Raw genomic sequence first — 12,946 nt, forward strand, 5'->3', positions numbered from 1 at the left:
TATGTTCAGAGGCTTCTAAAATCTTCAATTAAGTTTATGTACAACAAACGTCCCCCGGTTACCTGTTCTCAGGAATGGGAGTTGGTTTCACTTCAAATTTCTCGTTGACAGCAATTTCATGAGCAAGAGTCAAGTTTAACAAGTTCCCTGCCGCAGCAATCACTTCATCGTATGTGAGAACCCTGGGAGGGCTTGGTGCTGAAAGATAAACCAACCAGTCAATGCCCCAGCAGAGAAGCTGTCATCCAAAGAAGCCCCCACTGCAAATGGGGTGTCAGTTACTCCAATATATATTTTCAGGGTTTTATAAGTAAGAATATATTCCAAAACAGCTGATTGATAAAGACTTCAAAAAGTCAAGAACTCCTTTGATAGCTTTGGTTACTGTAACTGGTAATAAACTCTCAATGTTTCTGAGACAACCTTATCCATATAGGCCAATCAAAAGTTACTTTTTTTTTTAAGATTTATTCATTTATTTATACAAGCACTGGGTCAGTCAGAAGTGCGGGAGGGTGAGAGAATTCACCAGAGCCAGAGCGGGGAACAGAACAGACAGACTGATGAAATACACTGCTGAGGGGAGCAGTGAGTACGGCAGGAGAAGTCTGTTGCGCCATGCGGGACCCTCGCTGGTGGCCGGTGATAGAACCCGCGCTGCAGAGGCTGCGGGCAGTTTAGCAACCCAGTGCTCAACCACTGCGCCACCAGGGGAGGCCCTCAAAAGTTACTTTTTAAATCTCCTCAGTTTTTAAGTTCCCTATTATCTGCATCATTACGTGTACTATACAGAAAATTTTATTCTGTAACTCCAAACTCTCATCAACTTAAGCAGACTTACTAAAAAATAACTGGTTTTCAAAAGCTATAATTTCTAAAAGTATGGGCAGTATAGCATAATGCTAAGTTATCATTTGAAACTTAGAATTGAACCCAAATTGGTAGTTATCATTTGATTTTACTGAGGTACAGCTTACCTTCCTCACATGGCTGTTCTGAGGTGACTACATTATCTAAGAGCATAACAAAATCTCACTAAAGGTAGATAATTTAAAGCAAAATAAATTTAATAAACTAGGTCATTACTTTTCAGGAAGAAGGTATAAATAAGGAATTATTCTACTTATTTCTAAAGAGTATTTTAAGAAAATATTACAATATGTGAGGTAACACTTTTAGAACTCTTAGCTTCTTTAACTAAAGGTCATGATCACAAGCCACCTTACTGACAGGCAATTTAAAATAATAAAAATAATGGTAACAATGATGATATTATAAGGTACAGGATGAGGAGGAAGAAGGGGGAAATAGTTGGGGTGAGGGAGAAAGAATGGTGATACACAGAATTAGGATGCCTAGATATGATATTAGCAACATCAACTCCAAATATAGTATAAAGAATGAGAAAAGGCATAGAAACCTAGGTGGTTGTTAGTATGTTTTATCAACTCTCTTCCCCATTAAGAGTCTCTTTAAAAATGTCAATACCCTTTAGTCCAACAATCTAATTATATCCAAAGGAATTCCTGGAAAAGCTTTATGCACCAAGATGTTCATAAAGCACTATTTGGTACAGAAAAAACAAAACAACAAAGGAAATGAACTAAATGGCAAATGATACAACAATGTCAAATACATTTACAATACATTCATGTGATGTAGTAGGCAGCTATAAAAACTATTTAAAAATATATATTATCCTGAGTGAATGTTTTAGTTATAAGACTGAGTGAAGAGTCCACACAGATGCCTAAGTGAAAATGGAAGACGTGACCAAGCCCTGCCAGCTGTCATCTCCAGAAGGTGTGATAGGGAATATCTTATTCTCTCTGTACTATGCATATGCACATGCACTTTCCAAATTTTTAAAATGAGACTGTATAAATTTAAAATAAATACAAATGTACAACTTTTTTTAAGTTGGCATTTGATCATATTAAACACTAGCTGATTCTTTCTGCCTCTGATTTTGTCAGTTTAAGGTGTTATATTTCCTATCAAAATGCCAACTAAAAAGCCAAGAAAAAAGACAAATACACGCTTTTACACATCTCTAGCTTCCACATATATAAAAGGACTTTTTTTTTCCCCCACTGTAGCCACTCCTTCAACCCTTTCCTCACATCCTCAGTATATGTAGTAATTTTCCTCATGTGCACCCTTCTGGGGTGCTTTGTACAACAGATTTTGAAATAGGCAGGAAACCCTTTATATTATTTCACTTCCTGCCTGATCCCTGAATTAGGGCAGGTTTCCTTCAATATATGTCGGAAATGACCAGAAAAGACTGATTTGAATTGGTCCTAGAATGAGGCTCCCAAAATGATCTTGAATGGCTTTCCAATACAGTGACAAGACAAATGGGGTTGAGAGACCTGCTTTATCGTCAAAGCAAAGCAGATCGGAGACAGGGAGGGAAATAAAAATGGGCAGGTTGTCAACTTTAGAGGCTATTTATTCCTGAGTGCATGTACCAGATAGCAGCGGGGCCTTCGCAGTGCTATTCTGGTACATTGAGAAAGGGGAGGAAGGGTGTACTTTGAATTCATTCATTTCTGAATTTTAAAATCTGACACATTATATGTGAAGCCATCCCCACCACCCTGAGCCCCTACTCCCCTGTCATCTTACATGTAGGAGAGCTGGATTTGCTGGAGGAGTCGCTTGTAAAACTCTGCCTGGAGCACTCACAGTCACTTAGTGAAGCCATGTTTTCAGAAAACTGGGATGAGTCGGAATCGCTCGGCTGATCCTCGCCCATACACTGCTTTTCTCCATTGAAAGGCATCTTGGGTCACTTGCGTGTGGGTCCAGAGAGAGCACCTGTGCAGACAAACAGACCCTGCATCAATGTGCTGTGGTATGTCCTCTGATGTGCTGATGCTTCTGCCTACATAGGCAGCAGTGCCTACAAGCGTCATGGGGTTGGAAAGCACCCCAGAAGATTGCCTCAGCCTTCCCATAGCACCCTGGCCAAGCTATTACTAAGCCTTCAAAACTGCCTTCCAGAAAAGGGGTTCCATGGGCATAGATTGAGCTTACTTAGAATATACTCTGTAAACATGGGGCAACTCTCAGCAATAACACATCTCTGAGAAATACAAGCAGGATGCACACACACTCCTCCTGCAGTGCCAAAACATGGCAAGGTAAGCGTGCAGGGTAGGACTTAGCACCAGGACTGCATTGGCTAAAAGTGCCTTCTGTTATTGTCATGTGACCTCGGGGAAGTCACTAAGTCACCTCCCCTCCTTAGCAAAACTGAATTGAAAGACTAACTTCATAGGGTTGGTTACTGAAGATGAAAGAGGATTAATCTTATTAAGGTGCTATCAAAATTAGCTAATTGTTACTGCTCCTATGTCTTTGTTTGAAATAAAATATATTTTTGAGGGGCCTCCCTGATGGCACAAGGGGTTAAGCACCGTACTATGAAGCAATCCGCAGCCTCTGCAGCACGAGTTCTATCCCCAGCCAGGGAGCAACCCACATGATGCAGCAGACCTCTCCTGTCTCGCCCGCTGCTCCCCTCAGCAGTGTATTTCAGTAGATCCACCTGTTCTGTTCCCCACTCTGTCTCTGGTGAGTCCTCTCACTCCCCGAATCTTGGGCCTGTACCCCAGCTCTTGTATGCATAAATCAATAAATCTTTAAAAATATATATTTTTGAAATGAACCTCTGTGGTTCTCTGTGAGCCACCTGAGGAAAAGGGAAAACTGGTAAGTCTTTAGTTTCTTCTCTATATTCCCATGAGCTGACGTGATATGAAGTGTAAAGCGATACTTAGTTTTTACTGACAATTTTGAAAGTACCCACTGCCACCCAAGGAACAAAGAGGTACCCCCAAAAAATCCCCATTCACAGATGCTGGGGGTGTGGAGTGGATTCCCAGGGATATGGGGACTTATGATGCATAAAACCAGCTCCCTGACTCCACTTCCAGTGCTGTCTAAAGGACACTGGATTGCCTCCTGGGGAAGGACAGGCCAGTGAGCCTGGGCACAACCTGCAAGGAGATCCGGGCCACACAGGATGCCCAGGCCAGGGTCCAGGAGCTCGAGCCATGGCCATGAGCGCACTGGACAGACACACGATGTGGCTTACACTGACTCAAAAGCTGGGCCTGAGAAGAAAGGCACCCAGAATCCACTTTGGACAGTCATGATAGTAACCTGAGCCAGTCCATACAATGAAGCGTGCACAGCTTTTAAAGCTGCCAGAATGTCAAACTACAACTACCCATAGCATGCCTGGAAATGCCTACACGGTTACATTATTAATTGAGGGCGTGCTGTGCACCGGGCACTGGGAAATAGAATAGCAAACAAAATAGACAGGGTCCTGCTCTCATGGTTCTTAAGGCCAGTTACCTCAAACTGTGTGTGCCAGATGCCAGAAGGGAAAACAAGAAGCACAAGAAAGAATAGGCAGGGCCAGAATGAAGGGAGGGACAGGGAGAGACCTGGCCTTTGTTGAGAGAAATAGTGTCAATTTTCATTGTGGTAACAGAAACAAGGAGGAGCCTGGGAAGAATGTATTAACGGTTAAGGGCAAGGGCATTTGTACCTCGTCTCCCCTAAACAACTTTCTTCAGTCCTGTAGAAATGATAAGTACCCTGGGCCTCCCCGGTGGTGCAGCAATTGAGCGCTGGGTTGCGAAGCTGCCTGCAGCTTCTGCAGCGCCGGTTCGATCCCCGCATGCTCCCTGGCCACAGGAGGAGGGTCCCACATGGCACGCAGACCTCTCCTGCCGCCCGCTGCTCCCCTCAGCAGTGTACTTCGGTCCTTCTGCCTGCTCTGCTCCCCACTCTGGCTCTGGTGAGTTCTCTCACCCTCCCGCGCTTCTGACTGTACCCAGTGCTTGTATAAATAAATAAACAAATAAATCTTTAAAAAAAAATGTTTAAAAAAAAAAAAAGAAATGGTAAGTACCCTTATCTGGCCCACTGCTCTAACAACCACTCACTCAGAGGCTTTGTCAGACCTAAAGGGTAAGAAGTGAAGAGCAGCTGCCAGGACAGACCACAGAGACATTCACTTGATCTTCGTGTCCCAAGGTCAACTACCATGAACATGGCCCATCAAAGTGCCTGAATTCATGCACCTTTGGTGTTAAAATAACCTCCTCTATTCCATGAACTGCATTCAATTTGAGTTTTAACTCTAACCCTTTCTCTTCCACCAAACCCAACGACTAAATGGAATGCCTGCCCTCCCCTCTCGCTTTGTCTCTTTCCTAATGTTTTGCAATCGGTGGCACTTCTTAAAAATGCTACCTTCTCCAGGAAGCCCTTCCTCTGCCCTGGGGTCAGAGCTGAAGGCACTGTGTGTTCTACAGCACATCTCGGGACAGCATGTAGTGCCTTGGACAGCTACTTTCCTCCATGGCTACTTCTGACTCTCCTAATAAGGCAGGGACTGTGTCTTGCCTGTTGCCAGTGTCAAGTATGTGACAAGTATTCACTTGGAGTCAGCTGAATTGGAATCACTGAATCCCCTTTAGTACAGCTTCAACCAGAACATTTGCAAACTGATATCACTGCACATTTACGGGCCTGGTACTGCTAAGGCCCAAGCCCTGGAGCAGAGAACCTGCCACCTCAACCTACCTTATTAGGGATGAGACTCAATATTCTCTAGTCCTTGTCACACTTTTATTAGAGTATCTTAAACTTTGCTGTCACTTCATTTTTTTTTTCTAGTGCCTCCAGTGTAGCAACTGTATTACACATGCTTTGCTCTTCATTTCTTTTCACTTTGGCTGGTTTTTCAAGTAAAGGTGAATGAAAGCTTTCATCCATTGGAATTTATGAACTAGATTAATAGTTACAATTGTCTATTTCATTTTTCTACTCCAACTGAAGTGCATACTTCATAGGTTTCTTAATTGTGTTTAACAGGCAGCAAAGCACAAAGATTTTGAATATAAAAAGTATATCCCTGGTGGCATAGGGGTTAAGTTTCAGCACTATCACGCTGTCACTGTTGTGGCCTGGGTTTGATCCCTGGCCAGGGAGCTAATCCACATGGAGCAGCAGAACTCTCCTCTCTGGCCCGCTGCTCCCCTCAGCAGTGTATTTCAGTCGATCTGCCTGTTCTGTTCTCCACTCTGTCTCTGGTAAAACTTCTCACCCCTCTCACCACTGGTCCACACCCCAGTTCTTCTATGCATAAGTAAATAAATAAATAAATCCTTGAAAAAAATGAAGTAAAGTAAAATATAAAAAGATCTAAGTTAGAAGTCCAGGGTTTGAGGCCTTGGTCTGTCACTAATTCTTTGCAAGACTTTATGCACATCACCTTTGTTTTCTTTCCCTCATTTTTTTTTTTTTAAATAGAGGCATGTTTTATTTATTTATTTATTTGTTTGTTTGTTTGTTTATACATGCACTGGGTACAATCAGAAGCGCAGGAGGGTGAGAGAATTCACCAGAGCCAGAGCGGGGAGCAGAGCAGGCAGAAGGACCGAAGCACACTGCTCAGGGGAGCAGCGGGCGGCAGGAGAGGTCTGCGCGCCATGTGGGACCCTCCTCTGGTGGCCGGGGAGCAGCCGGGGATCGAACCGGCGCGGCAGAGACCGCGGGCAGCTTCGCAACCCAGCGCTCAACAGCTGCGCCAACGGGGAAGCCCTCTTTCCCTCATTTTTCTTCTAAGTTGGTGAGCCAGGTATGGTCTCTTTCACCTAGGAACTAAAATGCTCCAGAACAGAGTTCTATGAGGCATCCCTGCATGTTCTGAGAAATAAAATGTGTGTGTGGCAGGCATGCTTGACAAAGAACAACTATGCTTTTTCCCTAACAATTCACTAATGGCAGAGTTTCTGACACAGGGGATGCAACAGAAAACTCAAAAGCTGGGCCTCCCCTGGTGGTGCAGTGGTTGAGTGCTGAGCTGCGAAGCTGCCTGCAGCCTCTGCAGCGCCGGTTTGATTCCCACCTGCCGGCAAGGGTCCCACATGGCTGGCAGACCTCTCCTGCCGCCCGCTACTCCCCTCAGCAGTGTATTTCTCAGTCTGCCTGTTTTGTTCCCCACTCTGGCTCTGGTGAATTCCCTCACCCTCCCGCGCTTCTGACTGTACCCAGTGCTTGTATAAATAAATAAATCTTAAAAAAAAAAAAGAAAACTCAAAAGCCTCGAAATTCACTTAGTGAGTACAGCCTTTTACATTGAAGCTGGGCTTTATTTAGTTTTTTTTTTTTTTTAAAGATTTATTTATTTATTTATACAAGCACTGGGTACAGTCAGAAGAGCGGGAGGGTGAGAGAATTCACCAGAGCCAGAGGGGAGAGCAGAGCAGGCAGACTGACAAAGAACACTGCTGAGGGGAGCAGCAGGCGGCAGAAGAGGTCTGCGCGCCATGTGAGACCCTCGCCCGGTGGCTGGGGATTGAACCGGTGCTGCAGAGGCTGCGGGCAGCTTCGCAGCCCAGCGCTCAACTGCTGTGCCACCGGGGAGGCCCCGAAGCTGGGCTTTAGTGCATTCAAAGCAGAAAGGGTTTTCTGAAGTCAAAATGCCATTATTATATTAATGAATAGCCTGTTTCTTCACATAGTCATACCAACAATATATAACCCAGAGGTCCAGTGTGAGATTTCATTTGTTCAAATTATGTACAGTGCCCAGAACAGCATCTGATAAACAGGATACAGATATTTACTATCAGTATTGCTTTGCCATTGTTGTTACTATCATCATTTCAGGCATTAAGAACTCTGAAGGGAGGCCTCCCCTGGTGGCACAGGTGGTTGAGTGCAGTGCTGTGAAGCTGTCCACAGCCTCTGTAGCACGGGTTCGATCCCAGATGGCCGGTGAGAATCTCACACGGCACAGATCTCTTCTGTCTTGGCCGCTGCTCCCTTCAGCAGTGTATTTCACTCAGTCTGCCTGTTCTGTTCCCCGCTCTGTCTCTGGTGAATTCTCTCATCCTCCTGCGCATCTGACCTGTATCCCAGTTCTTGTATATATGAATAAATAAATCTTTAAAAAAAAAAAAACAAACCTCTGAAGGGAAGAAGGGTTTTATCCCTGATGATAAAAGCATGTTCCCCTACTGATAAATACTGACAGTTTACCTAGGGAAAAAGCACAAGGTCACACACAAGGACAATACCTGTTCTTGGGGGTTTTTTGGTCTTGGGGTTTCATACAAGTCATCTGGGAAAAAAGCCATTTGATTCAAGAGGCACTGAGGGTAATTAGAATGCTTTTAAAACTATTTGGATTCTTCTTTAGAACATGATAATGAAACCAGACTGTTTCTTTAATGCTTCTCACACTGACAGACTTAAGATTTACTTGCCTTGTTCACCACTGCAACGCATAAGGAAACCACACTTTTTCAGGAAAACCACATCTCATCCTATTTGGAGGACTTACTGGGCAAAGGTAAAGTCAAAAAAGAAAGAAGAGAGCTCCAACACACTATTCAAAGAAAATTGTCACAGCCACATTTCTCACTGTAGTGTTGCTGATTTTATAAATAAATGCAATATTATCCCATTCCTTCCAAGGCCAATCATTGGGAGGCAGCTGGCACTTAAATGTTTATTGTCAAACGAGTGGAAGAATGAATGGCATTATGACCACTGACATTTCAGAGAGTAGGGAATGGGCGTAGGGGCTCAAGGGCTAGTGCCATGTCCCACCACATACTGAGGGGCCATTTTTTAAATTTGCTAGTGATTCCTTAGCCTCTATCCAAACTACCAATTTTATTTTATTATTTCCCCTCTGCAGCAAATTATCTACAAATGGTCCTGCTGTGATCCAGGACCATTGTAAAGATCCACCTGTGACAATGTACTTGCCACTGTGCAGTAATATCACCGGTTCTGGAGGCAGGCAGACTGAATTCTTGATCCTGACTCAAATTTTAACTGCAGACAGTGAATGTACCATCTGCAAAATGAAGATAATAATAGTATCTACCTTGTAGAATTGTTGTGGAAATTAACTGAAACAGTCTGTCAATTAGGTTCCTAGCAAGTACTTAACAGATATTATTTTATTCTTATTAAAAGTGATGAATTCTGAAAGTGCACTAAGTGTACATAAAGCACTAAGTGTACATAAAAAATATACACAAAGGCTGAAAATATGCAATAGATGAAAGATTTGTTTATCGATGATGAATACCTAAAACTTCTAACGTTACTTCAATAGAAAATAAAATAAAATAAAAACTAAAAAAGAAAGATACTTAACAACTGAGGGCAACAGATAATCCTGGACTGGAGAAAGAAGACTGTTACTGTCCTCGAATCTACTGTCTGTATTACAATGTTACAGAAATTTAAGTGTATTGTGATTATTTATCTAGGAATAAAGGACCATGATGTATGCAAATTTCACTCAAATGATTCAAAAGAGAGAATAACAAAGCATATGGAGCAAAATGTTAATAGGTGACTTTGCAAAAAAAGCAGACCAGAGGGAGTTCTTTTACAGCTCTTGTAACTTTTTCTGTAAATCTGAATTTATTTCCAGACTAAAAGTTAAATAAAAAGCAGCACTGACCTGAAAGCTTAAGATTTTAATTCAGAAAAATCCAGTCTCTTGCAGTTTTCACATTTTGTTTTGTTCCCACCGCTGCCATAGCTTAGATACCACTATATGACAAAACTCTCAGAGTCAAACTTGTCTCAATGTCTGTCTTTGACAGCATTAGGGAATAACATGGGAAATAGGTCAGAGCCCTTCAAAAGAGGCAAAATAAATCACTCCTTTTTAAAGTTCATCTCTTCCAGGTAGTTTCCCCTTTCTGAAGCCTCTTGGCAGTGGTCTGTACGTCCTGTGACCTGGCCTCTGCAGCCCCCTCCTGTACACGCTCCCTCTAACCTCCGGTGCTCTAACATTGGCCTTTTGGGGCTTCCTCAGACACCTCTGGGAAGCACCTGCACCTGCTATTCTCTTCCCCAATCTCCAGGTAGTTGGCCCCTTGTCTTAAATGCTATAACTTCAACTGCTATCCCCACTCTAGCTAAGTTATCCATCTAGAGCATCTTGGGCTAGCGCGGGAGCTCAGTGAGTGTCAATGATCAACAAATTAAGCCACCTTCCTATTCATGGCAACATGGGGTTTCCATCTCTGCTGGCTGACTCACATTGTTCATATTCTTATTATGCAGTCACTTAGAGCAGCACAGTTGTCTAAATATCTGCTTCCACACTAAATTTGCTAGAAGGAACTGTCCCTCACAATTGCTAGTGCCTACTGCAACATATTTTCAGGGCACCAATAATTCTGACTAGCCAAAGACTCACAGTTCCTGAGTTTAAAGAAACTTTTACATTGTATCTGTGCTCACTGATACGAAATACTAACAATTAAAGCCAATAGTTACTGAGCTTACTCTGACACAGTCCCATGATAAATGCTTTAAAATATTTTTTGTCTTCTTAGGTCTTCATTTAATCTTATTTTAACTAAGGTAGTATTATCATGCCCTAAGATCCAGAGAGGTGAAATTACCTACCCAAGGGCTCACAGCAGAGGCAGAAGCACAGTGTAAATCCAGGCAGTGGATTCCTAAAGTCCACACTCTCCGGGATGGTTGGAAAAAAAGATCTAGTGTGCTGCTCAGTCTTTCTACTCCCACTCTGCAAATCAATCTACCCACATCACCACATGAACATTTGCACATGTGATATAGCAGGCTGACCTGACACTGGGGTAGTTGTTCAAGCTCAGTAGGGTGAAGGGCATCACTGACAGTGCATTGTCTAAAATAGTTCTCAACCACTCCACTAGAGTGACTGAAAATTCTCTACCAGGGAACCAATCTATATATACTGCAAAATCCCTAGCTAAAACCCAAATAGCAAGAGTTAACTGCTTGCAGCTGGTATGAGTCAAACACACTTTGAAGTGCAGATTACCTAGCAGGGCCCCAAGGAATGAAACCCATCCAATTAAAGTTGGGTCACCCAAAAAGAAAAAAATTCAATATACAACTAGTGGGTATCATCCTTCAAGACCAGATCAAGGTCATGCACAAGGACAATCATTCACAGGTGTAGCTCCGTGAAGCGAATTATAGGACTAAAACTGGGTTCTGCAGGAAAAATAGCAGATGACGTGGAAAATCTCCATCTTCTGCAAAATGCTGCTTTAGCACCAGTCTCAAACAGCCGGGCCAAAAAGTTGTAAGTAGCAAAGCAAAAACCACAGAGCACAGATACAGGTGCTTGCTCCATTGGACTAGAGAACATCGATCCTCATCAAATTAGAGCCAACAAAGAACTGTCAAAAGCCAAGAAGCCAGTCACATACCATTACAGCCTCAGGGAGGATTTCTGGACACCTTTCACACTCGCATACACTGGTCCCACCCCTGGCTGGCCTGTTTTAGGACCTGTGCTTCCCCTTTGGAGGCTCTCAAGCCTTCACAAAAAAAGCACTGAAGCAGCTACCACACTCTACAGGCTCTCTTCAGCCCAGGGCCTCTTGAAGTCAAGAAATCCCTCCAGGCACGAGGAAAAGGCAGGAGGAGGCCTCCTTCGTGAGAACTGTGATGCCCTCATTAAGATCAGCAGGCTGGAAACTGTGGGACCACGGAGATCTTGGGTGCTGAGGGGCTTGCTCAGGGCTAGCCCCCTAATCTCTGCAAGGTTAAAGTAACAGAACCACCATCTAAGACACCATCTGCCAAACTCCAGCTGCGAGAACACCCCTCTGCAGGCCTGTTCGTTGCTCCATCACCCTCCTAGGTCACCCTCTAGTTTTATCAGCCACTTTGCTTTACCTTGACGTTTGCATTTACACACACTCATTTTCAAAACTTCCAAGCAAGTTTTTTTCCTAATAGTAACGAAAACACCTCACGCTCGTCCACGTGCCACCGTTCCCCGTGGGCCGCCCAGACGGCAGCTTGGGGCCAGGGGTTCGAGCCCGGGGCCCGACCGGGAGTCCCGCTTCCCCCCCACCCCGCCCCCGAACCGAGGGTCACGGGCGGACGCGGGCGTCTGCACCCCCGGCGCGCGGCTCCGGGCGCCCCTCCCCTCCGGCCGCACGTTTCCTGTCAAAACAAACCCTTGGGGGAGGGGACGGCGGAGGCCGGGCCGAGCGCCGGGGAAACCCGGGCAACAAACCCCAAACAACCGCGCCCGGGCCCCGGCCCATCCGCGCGCGCACCCCAGCGGCCGGGGGTCGAAGGGAGAACCCCCTCCCACGGCCCGGGGGGTGGGGAACCCCGCGGGAGGGAGACGGGCCCCCGGCCGCCCCGACCCCGCGGCCCCCCACCCGCCGCCGCCCCGCGCCCGCTCCCACGCGGGACGGCGGTTCGAAGCCCCACCTGGGAATTGGGGGCGCCGGAGGGAGGCGGCGAGCGGCGGGGCTGGAGGGGCCCGGCCCCCGCGTCGCAGATCGGAGTTCCGAGGTGGAGCGGGGCGGGGGGGGCCCTCGGCAGCCTGGGGGGAGGTGTCCCCTCTCGGGGCCCACCCCTCACCTCCGAGGGGGCGCCCCCTCCGCGGGACGGATACGCACCGAGCCCGGCGCGCAGGAGGACGGCGACGGGCCGGGCCGGGCCGGGGGTCCTGCGTGTCCCCTCACCGCGCGCGGCACGAGCTCCACGAGCACCCCGCAGCCCCGCAACCCCCCGTCTCTCCGCGCCCCCCCGCCCCACGCGGTATTTAAAGGGCCCGGAGGCCTCCCGGGCGCCGGCCAGGGCGCGGCCATCGCGCCGGGGCGAGCGGGGGGCGGGCGGCGCGCGGCGCGGGGCTCCCCGGGTCCTCGCGGCCCCGCGGGCAGAGAGCGGACGGCGCCGACCTGCCCCTGGGCGTCGAGCTCCATGTGCGGGTGAAACAGCCGAGGAATGGCCGGGCAGAGGGAGTTTGGGGGTGCTCCAAGGAAAAGCCCCCCCGGGAGCTGCGAGTGCCGCGCCCCGAGACCGCGAGGGGCGGGGACAGGAGTGTTTACGGAACTGGGGCTGCCGGGCGGCCCGAGCG

At 46.5% G+C, this 12,946-nt stretch overlaps 1 protein-coding gene across 5 annotated transcripts in view; it reads right to left on the minus strand.

Moving 5' to 3' along the window:
* The window catches only part of TCP11L2 (t-complex 11 like 2), a 37,595-nt gene extending 24,708 nt beyond the window's left edge, over window positions 1-12,887 (minus strand). The window contains exons 1-3 of one of the 5 annotated variants that reach the window (XM_037513717.2): window positions 12,768-12,887; window positions 2,632-2,823; window positions 63-198 (exon numbers count right to left, since the gene is read on the minus strand). In XM_037513717.2, coding sequence (XP_037369614.1) covers window positions 63-198; window positions 2,632-2,788 — 293 coding nt within the window. In that variant the 5' untranslated portion in view covers window positions 2,789-2,823; window positions 12,768-12,887. The other 4 variants (XM_037513714.2, XM_037513718.2, XM_037513716.2 and 1 more) reach the window with 4 other exon arrangements.
* Window positions 12,888-12,946: the final 59 nt, after the last annotated feature.

This window comes from Talpa occidentalis, unplaced genomic scaffold (genome assembly GCF_014898055.3).
Source record: "Talpa occidentalis isolate TD23 unplaced genomic scaffold, MPIMG_talOcc4v2.1 talOcc4.16, whole genome shotgun sequence".
Classification (NCBI taxonomy): domain Eukaryota; kingdom Metazoa; phylum Chordata; class Mammalia; order Eulipotyphla; family Talpidae; genus Talpa; species Talpa occidentalis.